A 20,823-nucleotide genomic window follows, 5' to 3' on the forward strand; every position below is an offset into this window, starting at 1 on the left:
TCGACTAGAACTCAAAATCTTGTGTTCTGTTTACATGGACTAAATGAGATCGGGGTTAAACAATTCCGAGACTTCGACTCTATTTTTTGTGTCTTCTTGAAGTCAGTTGTTAGGTTATTTTACGTTATATTTTCGATTCTGTTTATAACTTAAAAAAATTTTTTACTTCTTATACAGTATCTCTGTTTAGGTTTTTATTGTCCTAGTCTTTTAATGATATTGATTTTCTTAAATCATTGAACTTTTTTATTGATGGTTTTTAGTTAATTTCTGCTTTGTGCTCTTTTTAATCACCGATAATGGAGTATATTCTCCGAAACGATACCTTTGGGAAATGAATTGATATTTGTATTTTCTCTGCTACTAATTTTCCTCATGTGTACAAGTGTTTACATATGTACACATGAGGAAATGTACACATATTTACATATGTACACTGAGGAAATGTACACATATTTACATATGTACACTGAGGAAATTGTACATATTTACAAATGTACATATATGTACACATATGTTTACATATGTACACATGAAAAAAAATATGTTTACATATTTATCTATTTATTATTTATTTTGGGGAAACTTCTGTCAATAATCGAACTCGGGTCTATAATAGTCTATAAATAGTCTGATCTATAATACTCTGTTCTCTATATCTACTTAATTCATTTTGTAACTCAGGTTGACTATAGGAAGTTCATCCACTCCTCATCAATGTTATTTTGTTCAACATATTACACAACAAAAACATTCTTTCTCCAGTATTTTCTTAACTCACGTCTTAATTTTACCTCTCAAATGGCAGTGTTTCATCTCCCAGTCTATCTGATCATAATTCTCAAAGATTATTACTTTTAGTCTCATATATATAATCTATGTTAATGATTAAGAGGCTGACTAGATATCCAAGAACAAAAAAATAGCATACTAGCCTCTTCTCCACTCTCTCTCTCTCTCTCTCTCTCTCTCTCTCTCTCTCTCTCTCTCTCTCTCTCTCTCTCTCTCTCTCTCTCTCTCTCTCTCTCTCTCTCTCTCTCTCTCTCTCTCTCTCTCTCTCTCTCTGGAAAATGTGCCTAGTATATCCATTATACTTTAACAAGCCAATGCACTCCTGAGGAAAGACATATATGTACAAGGAATCTATGTTAATTATATATTAAACCTAACGGACAGAGCACCAACACTACAGAGACGAATTTCAGTGTCTTGTAACCCGACGTTTATGATTCGTTTGTTAGTCGTTAAGTGTCAAAAATATCAGTAGTTACTTTAATTTTATTACTTAACAATGCTGAAGTACAAACATACAGCTTCAAACATTTACAAGGAAATTATTATTATTTACTTATAAGTATCACGTTAGGTAAAATATGTTAACTAAAAGCAGGGAAAATGATGGTCATCCCCAGCATCTAATAGCCACTTACATAGCAGCAATAACTAGTGTTTAAATACTTGGGTCAAGGGGCCAGATTCACGAAGCAGTTACGCAAGCACTTACGAACCTGTCCATCTTTTCTGAATCTTTGACGACTTTGTTTACAATTATTAAACAGTTAATGAGCTCCGAAGCACCAGGAGGCTATTTATAATAATAACAACAGTTGATTGGGAAGTTTTCATGCTTGTAAACTGTTTAATAAATGTAACCAAAGCCGTCAAAGATTGAGGAAAGATGTACACTTTCGTAAGTACTTGCGTAACTGCTTTGTGAATCCGGGTCGAGGTTACTGAGTTATTCTACTCAGCAATTCAAACGTGAAGCAATTCTAAAATAGCAAGATCAACCTTGCAAGAAGGAGTTAGATGATGAAGTCCTTATAAGCGAAAGCGTAGTTGAGGAGTGATCTATCTTGAGATGAATTCGGGGCTTAGCGTCCCCGCGGCCCGGTCCTCGACCCGGTGATGGTCATGGATAGCGTACAGTTTTACTTGTCTCAGTTGCTTCGACTCTCCAAAAGCCTCACTTGACTTTGTCCTCCGAACTCTTATATTTGATGACAGCCCGTCCTCATCAACAAAGATCAAATACTCATTAATCCAGCCGACAAACCCCATGTTTATGAATGAAAAATCGTTTTCACACGACTCCCAACTGATAACGTTCGAACATTTCTCGAACAGTGCTTCGCTGACGACCTCTGTTCGAATCGTAACTCCGTAAATGCTTCACCCCACGTACTGCAAATGCAAATAATCGCCAACAGAATCTAAACACCTAACCTAACCTACGCCTAGCTATACACACAACTTAAATATATAATAATATCAATGTATAAATGAGAACAAACCTATTTTTAATACACAGTCTGTTGAAACGTGTCTTGGCGGGCAGCCGCGACTTTAACGATCCTGGCCTGAGGACAGGTTGCCGCTGAAGCACTTTCACCATTGATTAGGCACCTATTGCTCTTTTATATCCCAGCTTCTTGTCCTCGTATCCCAGTTCTTTGTCCTCGTATCCCAGCGCCTTGTCTGTTTATTCAGAGGTACGCAGCCATACAGATCCAGCGCTTTCTCCTGCTAATTACCTTATCTTATCTCGTCAGTCTTCCACCTTAAACTTGCATATCTTTCTCTCCTCTACTCTTTATCCCAAGACTCTTGCTCTCAGGAGCTCCGAGTTTTGAGCTCTATATAGCAGACTAAAGCACTCTTGTCTCTCATTTTGCGGCTACACAATTTGTTTTTAAGCAGCTCGTAAATGTGTGTGTTTTTGAAGAGGAAGAACGGACTGGACATTAATCATGGCAGGGGCATAGACCTGTGCCCCTGCCAATCATGCCCAGGGCACAGACCTGTGCCCTGTCAATCTTGCCCAGGGCACAGACGGGGTAGGCTTCAGCATGCTTAGCGTCACATATCAAGTTTCAGACAAAGACTCATCGGTTTTTATGTACTATTTTCGCATCAAGTGCATCTTTTTTATTCACATATTAGACCATCTCCAGTTTCATCTCCTCCCACAATGGTCATTCCTTCGATCACTTCTTATCAGTTACCCTAGATCAGTGACCTCCTCGTAGATGTGTTCGGGGGTCGGTGGGTTCTGATTGTCGCGGTCGAGTGACCTTTGACCCGGTCTCACTTCACCTACAGGCGTTGTTGACCTCGACGATTTCTGAACGCTTGTACCCCCACCGGAACTTCCATCGCAAACAGGATAATTGGCGTATTCTGTTACACTAATATTTTCATACACTGGTTCCTGTATGCTTGTAGGTTCTGTTAAGACGTTTCCGATATTTAAATAAACGTGATCTCCAAGTTCTGGGCACAAGAATTTTGCCATATTATCATTAGGAACATTGCTCCCTGACTCTCCCTTTCTCTCTAGGGTCCTACTTATATATTCCAAGTCAACGTAGGAGTAAGGACCGTCGTTATTGGAAGCGGAATGTACTGGATTCAATTTAATTAACCCGACTGAGTCGGGTACGTTCCGCTGCGGATGTGTCTGTATTAAGCGAGCCAGCTCTAAGATTTTGGACTTAGGAGGAGCGGCAGGCTCCTGATCCTTCCCTGGGCCCTCGGGATCCTTCCCTGGGCCCTCGGGATCCTCTGTGGTGGTGCTGGTGGTCGGGTGTTTCAGCCGGCGACGCAGGTAGAAGGCGTACACGACGGCGCACAGGAGCAGTACAAGCAAGAACCCGAAGCCAACGCCGATGCCTATGTTCATGGCTGAGTCAGTATCGGGAGTGGGTTGGGTAGTAGTGGTTGTTTGGGTGGTGGTGGTGGTGGTGGTGGGTTCGGTGGTGGTGGTGGTGGTGGTGGTGGTGGTGGTGGTGGTGGTGGTGGTGGTGGTGGTGGTGGGTGGGGCGGGAGGCTTTGCAGTCATTCCGACGGAGTTGAAATATCTTGATTTCTGTGGATGAATTAAGGAAATAAATAACAAATAAGAATGATTACTACGTGTGTGACCATAAGCTTGCAAAACACATGTACTGACCTTACGCAGACCTGGTCGTTGAAGGTCACGACCTGGTCGTTGCAGGTCACGACCTGGTCGTTGAAGGTCACGACCTGGTCGTTGAAGGTCACGACCTGGTCGTTGAAGGTCACGACCTGGTCGTTGAAGGTCACGACCTGGTCGTTGAAGGTCACGACCTGGTCGTTGCAGGTCACGACCTGGTCCTTAACCCAAGACCGTCCACACTTCCGTTGTTTCAAGATAATGTAGATTTCCCTGCAAAAGATTAAGTCCAGTTCATCATTAGGTCCAAGAGGTGAACGTCTGATCTAAATGAGAAATTATTGGCTGAATTATACATTTATAAACAGACTGACATTATTTGGGTCTCTCTCTCTCTCTCTCTCTCTCTCTCTCTCTCTCTCTCTCTCTCTCTCTCTCTCATATTAATTGCAATAATTATAATTATAATAGAACTAAGAGTAATAATTTTGGTATTAATATTAGTATTGTAACAAATATTGGAATTAACAATAAAATTGCTGAGACATTTGTAATCCAACCATTACTAAGGGTAATGATATGGATAATAAGAAAAGTACTCGTATTAATTAAAGTTATACTGGTATAATATACTGGTTATGTTATTTGTAACAATAATTACAAATAACAATAAAAAGATAGGCACTTGTTGGTGAATCATATGAGTTCCGCCAGGAGGCCCTGTGCAATGTAGGTGGGAGCAGATTATAGCATTATTTGAATGTGATTTCATCTTAGGTTTGTGATACTGTATGATACGCTTGGAAGAGATAAAAGCTGCTTTATGATCCACAGATTCATCAACACACACACACGGAGGTTTCTGTGCTAGTAACAACGACTGGTGCATCATTTGTAAAGCAGAATGCAAGGTGAGAGTTTAACTCCTATAGTGCTTGTGCTATTTTGTAATACGCCACTGCGTATTACATGGGGATAACTCATATCGCACCGACGGGTTTCCCTCTTCTATATTCGTGCTTGTGTGTGTGTGCTGATTCTTCCGTTGTCAGCTCCGTCATCGAAGTCAACATATGAACACTTAGAGTCAAGAAATCCAGCCACAGAGAGACCGGGCCTCCAGCAGAACTGTTCTTACTCACCAATGTTTGACAGTTTTGTATAAAGACTGGTTAGTACACTTTGACTGGTGAGTATTCATCACTAGGTGAGTACACAACACTAGGTGAGTATCTAAGCTATGCTTGATCTACAACGTGCCTCTAGCTAGCCCTCAAGCGACAGAATGTACTTTGGTCAGAGTCAGCGTTGGTAACGCTAGAGATGTAATCGATGGTTTTCGGGATTCGTAGTCAGCTCTCAAGCGCTAAAATATACTGTTAGACATCAGTGCTATATTACGATTCTAAACTTCTACTTGATCAGCTCTTAACTATCCCTCAAGCATCGCATTGCATCGTCACATTAATTTAAATGTGTGAGATTCACACCGGAAAGAACCCATACGAGACAGGAGCTAAATTATGTAAGAATTCCCAGAATTTCTCGACTCTCAAGTGTAATGTTTGAATTCTTAACCAAAGAAATTTATGAGCCATAAAATATTACAAAATTGGCCGATGCCTATTACGTTCAGGTGTAGTTCAGGATGAGACATTTAGCCACATTTCTTTACAATTGATGCCTCAGTTCACCTAACAGTAAATAGCCTCCTATGAGTTAATAAACTATTGTGAGTAGCATCTCGTGAAAGGTAAGTTGTTGGCCTAATGGGACCTCCAGAAGTCTTACATTTTCCAATTTGAAAGGTGATTATGAACCACATAATAAACCTCACCAATTTGTGCTGGAAAGCCATGCATTTGTTCCTAACAAGTTGATTCTGAAGCTGTAGAAACCTCCAAAGAAAGTTGAATGGAGAACTGCATAGTCGTTCTGGATATGAGAAGGGAACGACACGAGGTTATCAGCACCACTGTGGTGCAAGGGAGGCCGATACAGGAGCAGGGAAGTCACTGTCGAGGAGGGCTGGAAAACTCACTGCTGCAGGATTCACACATTAAGTGACAGGAGATCCTAACACAGTGTAATAAGGTCTCCGAACACTGCGTGACTAGGTCCCCGAACATTGCGTGACTAGGTCTCCGAACACTGCGTGACTAGGTCTCCGAACACTGCGTGACTAGGTCTCCGAACACTGCGTGACTAGGTCCCCGAACACTGCGTGACTAGGTCCCCGAACACTGCGTGACTAGGTCTCCGAACACTGCGTGACTAGGTCTCCGAACACTGCGTGACTAGGTCTCCGAAAACTGCGTGACTAGGTCTCCAAACACTGCGTGACTAGGTCTCCAAACACTGCGTGACTAGGTCTCCGAACACTGCGTGAGAGAGGAGGTAACACCAGAGCAGCGAGTATACAACACAGCTGGTGTTGCACGACTGTTTGTCGCCCCCCGGCTCACACAACACAGGAAGGATGAGCTGATAGGAGTGCTAGTGACGCAAGGACTCCTGGTGACGTTGTCTTGGTCACGTTGTCCTGGTGACGTTGTCTTGGTGACCTAGTCCTGGTGACCTAGTCCTGGTAACCTAGTCCTGGTGACGTAGTCCTGGTCACGTAGTTCTGGTGATCTAGTCCTGGTGACCTAGTCCTGGTGACCTAGTCCTGGTGACGTTGTCCTGGTGACCTAGTCCTGGTGACGTTGTCCTGGTGACGTTGTCCTGGTGACCTAGTCCTGGTGACGTTGTCCTGGTGACGTTGTCCTGGTGACCTAGTCCTGGTGACGTTGTCCTGGTGACGTTGTCCTGGTGACCTAGTCCTGGTGACGTTGTCCTGGTGACGTTGTCCTGGTGACCTAGTCCTGGTGACGTTGTCCTGGTGACGTTGTCCTGGTGACGTTGTCCTGGTGACCTAGTCCTGGTGACCTAGTCCTGGTGACGTTGTCCTGGTGACGTTGTCCTGGTGACCTAGTCCTGGTGACGTTGTCCTGGTGACGTTGTCCTGGTGACGTTGTCCTGGTGACCTAGTCCTGGTGACGTAGTCCTGGTGACGTAGAGAGGGGCATCTCACGGCTGCCTATTCCTAGTTTTGAGGAGTTGAGAGGCGAGTAAATCAACGAAAAACGGAAATCAAAGATGCAAAAGTGTTTTTTAAACCACTTGAACAATACCAAGAACATTTATAAGAGATCTGGAATGTATATGATTTACTTGTAAGAGACTTGAAGAATGTCAAACGCACTCGTGGAAGAAGGCTTATATGTAGCCTTCAACGATACCAAAAAGATCTTTAAATATTATTCAATAATAAATCATTCTGAAACTCCCAAAAGTTCAAGACTAAAAAAATAATAAATAATCGACATTTTGTTTTTAATTTACTCAATAACACCAATAACGTTGTTATTTCATTAATTCGTTTTGTTTCGACTTCTCTGTGTTAAAGGTAAATTTCATTGACTTTAGATACTAAATCCATCAGTCGCTGACTTGAGATTCTTAACCCAACTCTTATTGATTTATCATCTTCATTGACTATCTTTATTTACTGTTTATTTACCTCCCCATCTACCGCCTCTCACCCACAACCTACCATCTACCACCACACAACCTCCGACCTACCGCCAAACTTGCTTATAACAATTAACATAAAACAAACCTTCCCAAGGACTTTGCATTCAGTGAAGTGACAGGTGGACGGAGCGCTAAATACATGGCTTGTGGAACTTTACCTGTAGCTGCGCGCCTTGTATTTGTCTCGCGAAGGGAAACTATGAGATAGGGAATAAGAAGAAGAAGCAGGGATGGAAGTTAAATAAATAGAGAAGAAAGATAGAGGCTAGGAATCAAGGCGAGAGTTCTGGGAATAAAGGAGAAAAGCTTAGAAAGGGAAAAGAGAGTGTGAGAATGAAAAGAAGATGGGAAAGGTAAAGACAGATAATATCAAGAGAAAGAGAAAGAGAGAGAGAGAGAGAGAGAGAGAGAGAGAGAGAGAGAGAGAGAGAGAGAGAGAGAGAGAGAGAGAGAGAGAGAGAGAGAGAGAGAGAGAGAGAGAGAGAGAGAGAGAGAGAGAGAAATCAGAAAGTCCCCCCACCCTCTTCTCCAGCCTAAGTTTTCAGAAGCCTCCCTCCCAACCCTCTCCCTTCATCAACCCCTTAGTGAACGTCCCTTAACCTGCGTGCCCCCTCCCCCCCTTACACCCACCCCAGTCTCTGAGTCCCCACCCCTCCCCCCCATCATATTAGCACGCCTCGCCACTCCTCAAAGCCGTGGTAGAGGACGAGGCTGTGTGGAGGAGCGGCGCCATGAATGGGGTGTCCACGACGCCACCTACGCCATCCTCCACCACAGTATATAATATTCCTTGTACTTTCTCTTTCTCTCAGGCGTTAATGGGGTCCTGGAGGCGACGATCGTCCCCCGGAGACGACCCGGTACAGCGTGGACAGGTCACGGGAGCCTCGGCCAGTTTTCCAAGCCTCCTCCTTGAAGAATTTTGCAGGTAGGAAGCGTATGATTCAACGGAAACATATAGTTCCCTCTGGCTCTGTGTTGGGCCCTCAATGGTTCCATAGTATTAAATACAGTTTCAACTGTCTTTTGTGCAGTGTGAATACTGTCTCTGTAATTCGCTCAGAGGATTGGGTTTTTATTTTTTTTGAGGAGGGGCTCTTACATTAGGGGGGCGGACAGGAAGTTTGTGGTATTTTGGTACACTGAAGCGGGCTCTAGTGACTCTGAATGCTGAGTTTTGGCAACGGGTCTACGATACGACAACCCGCTCTCGCACAAGACAGTACATATATGACTTATTGCTTATAGCCAATATTCTGCATATTGATAAGTACATATGTGGTATATGCCAAGTTATATTTTGTTTTCAAGGTATAAACTCTTCCTATAGAATAAATAAATTATTCATAATAAATTAGTATGTCACATTTGCACTTATTAATAAGCCAAATATTGACTATAAGCAAGTACGAGAACGGGTGGTCAGCTGGTAAAATATGCTCAGGTAACGCTGAATCAACGTTGATTAAACGTTACTCGAACAACGTTTTGCCTGCTGAGATCTCTAAAGGCACAACGTCTCAAACATTCTCTTGAGCAACTCAAAACGTTTCTTTCTGTTCTTTTCATCGTTCTTATAATTCAATATTTTAATGACATTTTTTCATAATGAGTTTTCTTACTGGGTATTAATGAGCTTACTTGAATCGTTTTTTAATTGATCAATTAAAACTAGGTCTACATTGTACAGGTAATATTGCATGGTTTTGTGACTTGTATTAAAGCAGATTCAATAATGTTTCTATTGCAAATGTTTGTACAATTAGTTATTGAATAAGAACTCATTTTTTGATTCACCCAATCAATTTGGTGAGAATTTTCTGATAAATGATTTAAATTCATTTATATAGAATTTACAACGTATTATGTATATAACACATTTATCACTACGAGGGCTGTTTCTAAATAATTATTTTCCAACTGTATTTTCATAATTAAACAAAACCTGTATCAAAAAGTTTCAAGACCTTGACAATAAATTCTATATATGTCAAAGTCCTAGCAATAGACACCTCAGCTTCTGCCTTTCTTTCTCAACTGTTGTCCTGTCTCGATAATCAGTTTTATGTGGAGTGAAGCAGCGTTATAAATTCATATATACTGAGGCCATGTGATGAGATCGAACTTACATCTATGGACTTCCCAAATACTGTATGTGTATGGCCTAAATATTTTCTAATTGATGCATTAAATTCTTGAAATAAACATTATTCAGTGTTCCATATTTTCCTGTTCACTTCGTGATTGTATGAGCGTGAGTCAGACGCATGCGGGTGACTGTGTAACTAGATCATCATGGTTGTCACTAGCTAAGCTAAAGGAATGTTGGGCTTCAGCTCATGAGCCCACTATATATACCTCTGTAACCTTTTTCACTACCACCCATGAGATGGGTATGAGAGGCATGATAAATAAACTAAACTATCTCAGTTTGTACGGGAATATAACGCGAAACAACGAAACCAGTTGATCTTTATGGAGGGTAATAACCAGGGATCTCAATGATTGTTAAAGCAAGCGAATTAATAACTACCAACAAACTGGTCATTTGGCCTTCGACGACGACTACATCATATTGACCCATTAGTCACGATGACGACGATGACCCTCGGTTGTGCTTTGACGGTCACGGGTCCCAGTGACGACGGTGACTCTGAAGACGCTATAAATATCTACACATACATCCGCCACGGTGACACATATATCCGTCACGATCACACATACATGTCATTGTGACACATACATCAGTCATGGTGACATATGACCCCCCTCCCCCAGGCCGTGAAGGTAACCCCCCCTCCCCCATGTCTGCAGTTCCCCCCCCCTTCACCTCTCACCCCCAGTACGTCGACAGGTAACATACTTGCATATGTAAAGGAAGAAATGTACATGTTTATCACTCAGCATGCTCGGTAATATGGTTATTGTTTGTGAAGGGTGATTTTCCAGCTCTCGTGTCTCGGGTGTAACGTTGAACACCATAGTTGTGAGTAACTCCAAATCGCTGCCGCTTTCTTCAGTAATCATGGTAATATCTGGTCTGGTCCTTCTTCTTTCGCTACTTTCAGCTCCTCCAGGTGTCCTTTTTGGCTCTTATTCATTAACCTCAATTGTCTAGTATTGCGTCTGTTGTCAACCTTCCTTAAACAGCAATCCGTTTCTGGTTAACAGACATCCTGGAACCTCTTTTTATTTTCTTGAGCTCTTCAAACATTTCTTTATCTGTCTCCAAGAGTGTTCCTCTTTGTCCCGGAAGTCTGATCCCATGATCTCGTACCGTTGTTTGGCTCCGTATACGGCTGTACAACAGCTTAGGTCAGGCTCTTAGCTTTTACTGTGGCAAAGTCATTTTCAAACTGCTGCCCTGATGCCTTTCTTATTCTGATGTACCCCTTTATGACCCTCTTAAGTGTCTCCGTTTGTCTCTGTAACCAGGTAACTATACTTTCCCATGTCTTTTGAGTCCTCGTTTTCCTCGTTATATTGTCTGTTGACTGGTGTTGGAGGCCACGATGCTAAAACAAAACACACACACACAGAAAACAAAACAAAAACATCCGCCCAAAGCTGTAAGAGCCGGGACAAGAAGCGCCTATACACAACGTAGTGAGAGCTGGTCGAAAACCTCGCAATGAGAGCCTCGAAGACTCGCTCTTAGCGAATGTAGCGCGCACACACACACACACACACAGAGCCCTCTAGCTGTGACCATCTATCTTGCTATAAGATGTGGTGACACTGCGGTGAATGGCAGCCTTCACGGGGGTCGAGGGGCGGAAGTAAGCGGGTTAGTGGTCCGTCCTCTTGTGACGGTGGTCGTCTCGCGCATCTGGCTGGTAAACACGGTGCGGCGCCTCCACAAAGTAACCACAGATACTTTGCGTGGCCTGGCATTATGGTGGGCGAGGTGGTACTGGCTGGGCTGGCTCGGTACTAGGACAAGGCCAGCTAGGGGTACTAGCTATGGCCTTTCCGGCTGGCTAGCAGGCCTTCCCAGCTGGCTAGCTGGCTCTTTGGTGGGTGATGGCGTTCTTCTAGCCGGTCTTCTAGCTGGTCTTCCCGGCTGGCTAGGTGGCTCCATCTCACCCACCCTGGGCAACGCGCCCACACGCATAATGCACCCAAGTTCCAAAACAATCGACGGCAGTGTCTACATTAGGGTATTTTAGTTGAATTTAGGCGACTCTTATGTGTAAACCTTCTGGGACTAACAGGTTCCGGGCCTGAAATAGGCGAGGTGGAGTTGTTTACATTCCTGGTCTTATGGTCCGGCACAGACCACTGCATATTGGACGTTTGGCGAAACGTGAAATCTGGCTGCTCTCTCTTTCTACCTTCCTCCCTCTCAGCTGGTTAGAGTGCATGTACTAGTACTCCAGTTGCACTCTACTTGGACTGGTCGGTAGTACAGCCACCGGCCTGCAGGACGGCGTTCAATCCCCAACTCAATTTAAGTGGTTGGGCGCGTCATTCCTTCCCTTCTATCCTATTACAAATCCTTATCCTCATATCCCTTCCAAGTTCTATATAGTCGTGATGGCTTTGTGTGCTCTGATGATTCCATTTACATTCTCAGTTGTCCTCACGTGGTTGTGAAACTGGGATTGAGCTTCAGCTCTTAGTGCATAGGTTTCCGAGCATTTTGGGCAATGTAAAATCGTTATTTGAAGCATGTGTCACGTGTCACCATGCAACATCCCTGCATGGCATTATTCTGGCCCTGGAAGTCATGCATGAGTCTTTCTCATCGTAAGTAACTATTATGACATACAAAACTTAACTTAGGCTGTGACTTTCAAAGTCTTCGTCTTCGTAGCTTCAAGTTGACGGTGGTGGCCCGTGAACTCACCTGGTTGTGCTTGCGGGGGTTGAGCTTCAGCTCTTTGGTCCCGCCTCTCAACTGTCAATCAACCGGTGTACAGGTTCCTGAATGCTTCTTGTGAGAGTTGTCGATGGTTAGTGAACCAGGAGCTAGATCTGTACCACCGACAGGTGTACACGATAGCTTGGAGAAGTGGTCTCGTTGTTCAGTTTAAGATCACAAGAAAAGAGGTTTCCAGGGACCTTGAAGGACAATCATTAACTTTGTGAGTTTTGCGTTTAAATATCTCAGAAAATAGTCCGGTCTGATTCTTCTGATGCGTTTCACGATATCGGCCACAGTGGTAGGTAACTCGTTCGAATAATTGTACCTTTAGTCGTTTGGAGTTCTACAGCCATGAAGTTTTCCTGGAACTTATCCAGGATTTTGTATGGTAAATTTTTCCTGATTGCAATTGCTGCTGCAGCGTTGGCCTGTTCAGCTCTCTGTACCTGGTAAGTTTCGTAGTTGAATGTCTTTATATTTCCTTCTTCCTTCCATTCCTGGCTTTTAATAACTATAATGTCGGGGTCTGTATCTATATATAGCTTACTAAGTTCCATTGCTTTGTGCGGAGTCTAACTTAGTATATTGTATTGTATTTTTTTTAGTGATTAGATGGACCTGTAGAAATATAACTTAGTATATTAGATTTTTTTTTATATAGGGGTACCACCTCTGGTGCAAGTGTAGGGACCCATAGCCTCGGAGAAGAAAGTAAAGAGTACTCAGAGAAGACCTTGTGGATCCTCACTGAACACTCCGATATTAGATATTTGATTATATTTTTTTTTAGTGATTAGATGGACTTGTAGAAACTTTCAAGTTTGTTCCACCTTGTGGAGTTGGGTTTGTTTATGTGACGTTTCCATTGTGCAAGTGTTTAAGTGCTAAAGCCGATGGTGTTTAAATGTTGCATTTTTTGGGAACTCTTGTAGGAGCGATTTAATATTATGTATTTGTAAACCTCCCTTACTGAGGTCGAGGGATGATTGTGATAAGTTTGTGATGAATTATATATGATGAGATTGTTATTTTGTTAATTCGGTCAACATTGTGGGTCTCTTCTGTCAAAAACAATTCGACGTAGACGGATTCCTCTTCGTTTTGGTTTCTGTGTCAATGTTTGTTTACATACACAGTTCTCTCTAAGTGTGTCACTAGTCAACCTGATTATTCTTTCAAGTATTTTGCGAAGGATGTTTGTCAGTGATACTGGTCTGTAGTTCAGTGCCGCTTCTCTATCCTTTCTTGAAAATTGGTACCACATTTGCCTTCTTCCAGCCGCTGGGCATCTCTCCCTTTGTAAGAGATACATTTAAGATCTTTGCTAGAGGTACGCTGAGGACCTGTGCTGCCTCTTTTAATAACCACGTCGATACGTTGTCAGGTCCATAAGCTTTAGTTTCATCCAGTGATGCTAGATGACTCTCTACTTCATCTACCATCAACTCAGTATTTCATGGTCTCATCTAGGGTTATCTCCTCTTACAACATTGGAAGCTGCTCAGGCTGGGTTGTGAACACTCCATGGAAATTGGCGTTCAGTAGGTGGCAAATAATCTCCTCACTTTCCATATATGCCCCTCCTCTTCTACGAAATCTTGTCACTTGGTCGTTCACTGTCCCTTTCCTTCCTATGAGACCATGTAGTGCTTTCGGTTGTTGCTTTGCTCGGATAGCAATATCGTTCTCGTAATTTTTTCCGATACTCTTATATTTATTAAATTGTTGCGTCTATTTCAATTTTCCTGTGTCCTTTGATTTCTGCATTTCTTTCACTTCCTTCTGCTTCTCGGTTTCCTTCTTGGCGCTGTCTACTAAACCACGGGTTATTATATTCCCTCCTACATTTTTTACCTTTTATTGTTGGTAAGAAACGCTTTTTAGCCTCCTTGCATCTCCATTTGACTTATTCCATTATTTCCTAGGCTGTTTTTCCTCGACGATTTTCCTCCCACTGTACATTTGCCAGATACTCTCTTATCCTCTTATAAGGGGGCCTCGTAGCCTGGTGGATAGCGCGCAGGACTCGTAATTCTGTGGCGCGGATTCGATTCCCGCACGAGGCAGAAACAAATTGGCAAAGTTTCTTTCACCCTGAATGCCCCTGTTACCTAGCAGTAAATAGGTACCTGAGAGTTAGTCAGCTGTCACTGGCTGCTTCCTGGGGGTGGAGGCCTGGTCGAGGACCGGGCCGCGGGGACACTAAAAGCCCCGAAATCATCTCAAGATAACCTCAAGATATCCTCATGTAATCGCCCTTTTCTATTGTTAACTCTCCTTTCCCTGGCCCCTTGTCCCATAGTTTTAAGTTCGATTATATAATGAAAGACTAGGACACAGTGACCACGGGTTCCTATTGGTATTTCATGATTCCAAGTTCTCGATCACTTCCTCATTCTGAGTGAAGATCAGGTGTAATAGGTCGAATGTACTAATCTAGGTTTAATCACCTTGTTATGCTTGCGGGGGTTGAGCTTCGGCTCTTTGATCCCGCCTCTCAACTGACAATTTATTGGTGTACAGGTACACTGTACACCAGCATGTATGTATGTAAACAATGTGTGTGTGTGTCTGTTTGTTTCCTGTGTGCGTGTGCGCGTGCGCGTGCAGGGAGAGGAGCGTCACTTGGCAGCGATGACAGAGGGAGCTTTACTGTGTTGACCAGACCACACACTAGAAGGTGAAGGGACGACGACGTTTCGGTACGTCCTGGACCATTCTCAAGTCGATTGTGTGATTGTGTGGCCTTACTGTCACAATCACCGGACTGTCTCACCTTTCCTCTACTTCTTGGGTATTTACCTACAGGAAGACAGGGAACGTTTCGTGGGGACCTCGGTGAAGTTATGTTTCGGTAAGGGGGAGGGGGCAGAGTAGGAGGGAGGGAGGGGGAGGAAAAGGAGAGGAGGGAAGGGGATTATGAGTAGGGGGGAAGAGGGGCGGCGGGGGGGGGTTCAAGGAGTTGTTAGTGATAGCAGTGCTGCTCCTCTTGTTGTTCTAGTTGTTGTTGTTGTTGTGTGGTGGTGCTGCACCACTGTTACCACCTCACCCGGTATGGGACCAACCATACAGGATGAGGTGTGGATGACCTCATCCACGAACGTTGCCTCATCCGGTACGGAGACCGGATGAGGCAGTGTTGGGACTCCTCGAACAGTTGCTACATTCATGAGACATGGACAGTAACTTGAACCCCTCAGGTCCCGACCAGAAGCTAATTGCCAGAACTGAGTTATGGCAAAGCTGAAGCAGAATGGACTTGAGCCTTATAGGATAGCCAGAGGCGGATGCCACGTGCTGGATAGCGACTGAGTACTGGTACAAGGATGGTGGAAAGTCAAGTCTAAGCTGGAGCCCACATCGGCCAGTCGAGACAGAGAGTGGACGGGGCTAGACGAGGCTGGCTAGGGCTGGCAAGGATTAGTCAAAATAACATTTCCAACAAAATAACATTTATATAAAAATATATATATATATATTTCTCTCACACACACATTCCCAGGACGCAGCCCACAACAGCTCTCTAACTACCAGGGTACCTATTCACTACTAGGTGAGCACGGTGAGCCTCACGTGAAAGAAACTCTGCCCATTTGCTACTTCCTCAGCCTGGAATCGAACCCGGGTCCACGTGACTAGGTCCTCGTCGCCGCTGGTTGTCTAGTCTATTGCAATGATTCCTGGTCTTTTATCCTATAATTGTACTTTCGCCGATCATGAACGGCTTCACATCCTGTTCAATTAATTCATTCCATTGGCCTAGTACTCATGCGCTTAAAAAATATATATCTTTGTGGTTCATCTATTTCTCAAATTGGTATCCATTGTGAACATCTTCTATTTATCAACTTTGTCAATCATCCTAAGTATTTAATATGTATCTATCATATAACTCCTCTCTCTCTCTCTCTCTCTCTCTCTCTCTCTCTCTCTCTCTCTCTCTCTCTCTCTCTCTCTCTCTCTCTCTCTCTCTCTCTCTCTCTCTCTCTCTCTCTCTCTCTCTCTCTCTCTCTCTCTCTCTCTCTCTCTCTCTCTCCTCTTTATTAACGACGTCAGATCAGCGCTCATCTTTCGCATTTTGCGTCGAGTCTTGTTGCAAATCTCTGAACCTTTCCACAACAGACACTGTTTGAGCACAATTCCAATTCCTAATACGTCTTTATTCATCTCTCCCTCCCTCTCTCTCTCTCTCTCTCTCTCCCTCTCTCTCTCTCTCTCTCTCTCTCTCTCTCTCTCTCTCTCTCTCTCTCTCTCTCTCTCTCTCTCTCTCTCTCTCTCTCTCTCTCTCTCTCTCTCTCTCAGCAGCCTAGTAAAGCTGAGGAGAGCTGAGAGGGTGCAGGAGGGTTGGTGGCGCTTGGCTGGCGGAGATAAAAGTATAATGGAGATAATTTCGGCCATTATTTGCGTCGACTAAGCCTCCACGAGTGTCTCTATCAGCTTATAATGTCGACCCCCACGGCCACCCGATTCTCCTTTGTCGCTTCTTAGAAACCCCCTTCATCCCCTTCTCCTCCCCCCCCCTTCTCTCTCTCTCTCTCTCTCTCTGTCACCCTCCATTCTCCAGTGCTTCCCCCCCCCCCTTCCATCTCAGTCTTCCTCTCCCATCCATCACCCTCCTCTTCTCCCTCAATCCTTCTCTACCCCCCTCCCCACACGAAGGAAAATGGGTTAGGGATGGGGAGGTTCCTACTACCTGTTCTGTTCATCCTCTGGAGTCTCCTGCTTCTGTATTCGGTAATTTTGGTATTTTTATTTTATTTTGTCTTTGGACTGCTTAGTGGAATTTTGTTATCCTGCTTTATCTGTTGGTTGCAAGGATATGTTCTCTTTGGATAGCAAAACATCGGTTATTAGGCTATCTTGATGTCTTTCTCGAGGTTTATTATTAGCGGTATTAATATTAGTTGCAGTAGTAGTAGTAATTGTAATAATATAATTAGTAGAAGTAATAGCAGTAGCAGTAATAGTAGAAGTAATAGTTGTTTAAGGGCAGTTCTCGAACTTCTATCCTCATGATTTTTATCTCGTCAAATGTTTCCGTACCACCGGTCCAACCACTTGGGCTGGACGGTAGAGCGACGGTCTCGCTTCATGCAGGTCGGCGTTCAATTCCCGACCGTCCAAGTGGTTGGGGCACCACTCCTTCCCTCCCCTGTCTCATCCCAAAATCCTTATCCTGACCCCCTTCCCAGTGCAATATAGTCGTAATGACTTGGCGCTTTCCCCCCCCCCCCTGATAGTTCCCTTCCGTGTCATCTGCCCTTCTCTTCCTCAGGTGGACGATTTTCCTAAAACTCACAGTCTCGGAGTTCCTCTTTGTTCCCTTGTTTCATCAAGACGCTCTATCGGTTTCCTCTTGCCTCCTCCTCCTCCTCCTCCTCTTGGCTTGCACAAAACTCATTCCTTTTGGTACTTCCCTCCTGCCCACCTCCGTCATTCTCAGGGCTTGATCGAACACGTCGCGTCTGCAGCCCTCGATGATTATCTATTTAATAATGTTCCCCCTTGATGCTCTCTCTCTTCCATTAGTCCGTTTTCTCTTTCCTTATTTTGTGAACTTCAAAATCGCACTAATGCCATTCGTCCTCGTGATAGTCAGTTTAGGTCATTTATTATGCACCCCATACCCATCCGGTAGTGGAAAGGGTTACAGAGGCATATAATAGGCTCAGGGACTGAACGGTGAAATTAATTTAGCTAAGCAAGTTACAGTCTTGATGAGCTCGTTGCAAAATTCAATGTATATCGAGGCCTCTAGATATAAAAGAAGCGTCGACACACTAACACACACACACCTTTGAAGCCTCTCTGCATCATGTCTTAGGCTTGGGGCCGTTGTTTCCTGCGGAAGTTTTAACGAAGGTCAGTAGATTGTCTTCTTTCCGGATTACATAGACCAATAGAGCTGTGGTAGAAGATAGAGCTCTTCGTTGATTCATTGAACGATGGACTCTCCAGCTTCTGCTTTTATCGTCCTATTGAGTCTGAACACCGTCCTGCCGGCCTGGGACTTTTGTGGGAAAATTAGCGACAGGTTCGCCTTTGCAGGTGCGGCCTGGTTAAGTTCGGCGAGGAGATTTCGTAGGTCATTTATTGGTTTATAAAGGCTTTCGATCTTCCCCAATGTTTACGGGCTATTCATGTCCGTGCTACATCTTGGGGTGGTCCAAGTTACAGCCCCGCTCCTGTGCCAGGTAAGTCCTCTACGGGCTCACCTTAGCCCGTGCTACTTGCAACTTCTTGTTCCGAGTAGCTGAATCTAAAACAACATCTTGGGTGGTTCAATCTTTATCAATCAATCAAATCCCTTATTTCTCAGCTTCGACTTGTTATCAGTGCAGGACGGACCGACACTTCGTTAACTACCATTCATGTCATATTTGTGCCGTAATAACGGGCTTGTAGTACCCAGGACAGCCGCAATACAGGGGTCGTAGTATCCAGGAGAGTCACAAAAACGGGGTCGTGGTATCCATGATAGTCTCAATAACGAGATCCTGATTTTCAGGACAGTCGCCATAACGGAGTTATTATAGCCAACACAGTCACAATATCGGGGTCATTGTATCCAAGACAGTCGCAATAACAGTGTTGTGGTATTCCGGGCAGTCGCAATACCGGAGTCGTGGCGTCCAGAACAGTCGCAATAACGGGATCGTGGTATTCAGAACAATCACAATAACGGGGGTAGTGGAACCCAAGGCAATCGAAATAACGGGGTCGTGGTATCCGGAGCAGTCACAATACCGAGGTCGTGGTATCCAAGACAGTCGCAATGCCGGGGTCATGGGATGGGAGGGGTGCGTGCGCGCGCGCGCGTGTCTGTATGTGTGTGTGGGGCCATTTTTCATGCGTTGATCCTCTGTGATAAAAACAAAATCGCGTCTGAATGCGGCGGTGGCGGTCTTTTCAATTTAGATTTGGCGTCTATGTCTTTGTCAAGGCGACCGAGGCTGCAGGGAGCTGGCGCGCGCGCTCTCTCTCTCTCTCTCTCTCTCTCTCTCTCTCTCTCTCTCTCTCTCTCTCTCTCTCTCTCTCTCTCTCTCTCTCTCTCTCTCTCTCTCTCAGCTATATTATCTTTTTGCAGTGTTTTTGTGTATATGTTGATGTTAAGAATGTTGTTGATAGGTTAAAAGTGTGTGTATATACCTTATATACATATTTGTGCATTGCAGAGCTTTAACTCTAGCTCCTGTGGTCCGTCTCTCGGACTTTATTAGACTGGAACAGATAACCCAAACCTCTTGAGTTGTTCCATAAAGGCTTTGGAATCCATGCGACCAGTCTGCTCCCACAACTTCTCGTCCTAATTCACTGTTCTTCGATCTCCTAATTATGAAAAAGTTCATCTTATATCCGTGAGTGTGTGTTCTCACCTTACTGTACACACCTAATTGTACTTATGGAAGTTTCTATTCTTTCAATGTTTGGGCCTTGCTTGATAAGGGTGATATCTAGTCGAATTGCTTATTCCTGCTCATGCTTGTGCTTATTTCTTGACATTTTGTGTTTAGAACATAAGAACAAAGGTAACTGCAGAAGGCCTGTTGGCCCACACGAGGCAGCTCCTATCTATAACCACCCAATCCCACTCATATACATGTCCAAACACATATACATGTGTTTGGAATTTTCTTTGGTGCTGTGCACCAACCTTGCTCTGCGTATATCAGCTCTACTGAATATATTTTAGATTTCCCAGTCTATTTCCTTGTGACTGAAATCTCCAATGATTCGAAGTTTTACTCTCATGTTGTGATCAGTTGCTGGTGTTCCTTGAATGGTTTGTATTGCAACTTTATCGCATTCTTCACATTCTTGCCTGGTCCTTCTGTTGCCCAAAGTTAGGGTCTTCACTCCCGCTACTGCTACTACCTCCACCTGTTCTTATAAATATTGTAACACAGTATATCAACTAGAGAATGGTCCAAGACGGACCGAAACGTCGTCGGCCCTTCACCTTCTAGTGTGTGGTCTGGTCAACACAGTATATCTATTTGTGTCTCTGACTCTCGCTTCCTTTAACTCCCATTTACATTCAACTTGCAGCGTTACACCTTGTTTATTCCTCTTTCGTCTTCCTTTGCTCATGATCCTTTAGGTGAAAAACAACTTCATTAATCTGCTCAATCATTTTTTACTCTATCTCAGGTATAACATCAGCGTCTGTCTCATAGGTTATTCCTTTCACCTCAAGCTAACACTTTTTTTAGGACTTGTTGAACTCGCTGGTATATGTGAGGAGGAATTAGTTGGAAGAAGGGGAATTGGTGGGAATAAAGGGAGGAATGGGTTGTAAGGAGAGGAGGAATAAGAGACAGATAAATAAAAAAATCAATGGTGGAGTAGGAGGGGAAGATAAATGTTAGGAAGGGAAGGAGATATAAAATTAAAAAGCAAATGAAGAGAGAAAGCAGAAGAAGCATGAAGAGAAAGAGGAGGAAGTTGGATTGAAAACAGAAAT

General features: G+C 43.8%; 1 protein-coding gene across 1 annotated transcript; it reads right to left on the bottom strand.

Annotated features, from left to right (window-relative positions):
* Positions 1-994: 994 nt before the first annotated feature.
* Positions 995-4,138, bottom strand: LOC123765079 (uncharacterized). The gene is made up of 2 exons (XM_069333516.1): positions 3,953-4,138; positions 995-3,868 (listed from the first exon to the last, which is right to left on the bottom strand). Exon 2 carries the CDS (start codon positions 3,839-3,841, stop codon positions 3,002-3,004), a length of 840 nt encoding a protein of 279 aa, XP_069189617.1. The 5' UTR covers positions 3,842-3,868; positions 3,953-4,138; the 3' UTR covers positions 995-3,001.
* Positions 4,139-20,823: the final 16,685 nt, after the last annotated feature.

The sequence above is a fragment of the Procambarus clarkii genome, chromosome 29, assembly GCF_040958095.1.
Source record: "Procambarus clarkii isolate CNS0578487 chromosome 29, FALCON_Pclarkii_2.0, whole genome shotgun sequence".
Classification (NCBI taxonomy): Eukaryota; Metazoa; Arthropoda; class Malacostraca; order Decapoda; family Cambaridae; genus Procambarus; species Procambarus clarkii.

Excerpts from the sequence above, each read along its gene's own strand:
- LOC123765079 (XM_069333516.1), bottom strand. The coding sequence starts at position 3,841 with ATGACTGCAAAGCCTCCCGCCCCACCCACCACCACCACCACCACCACC.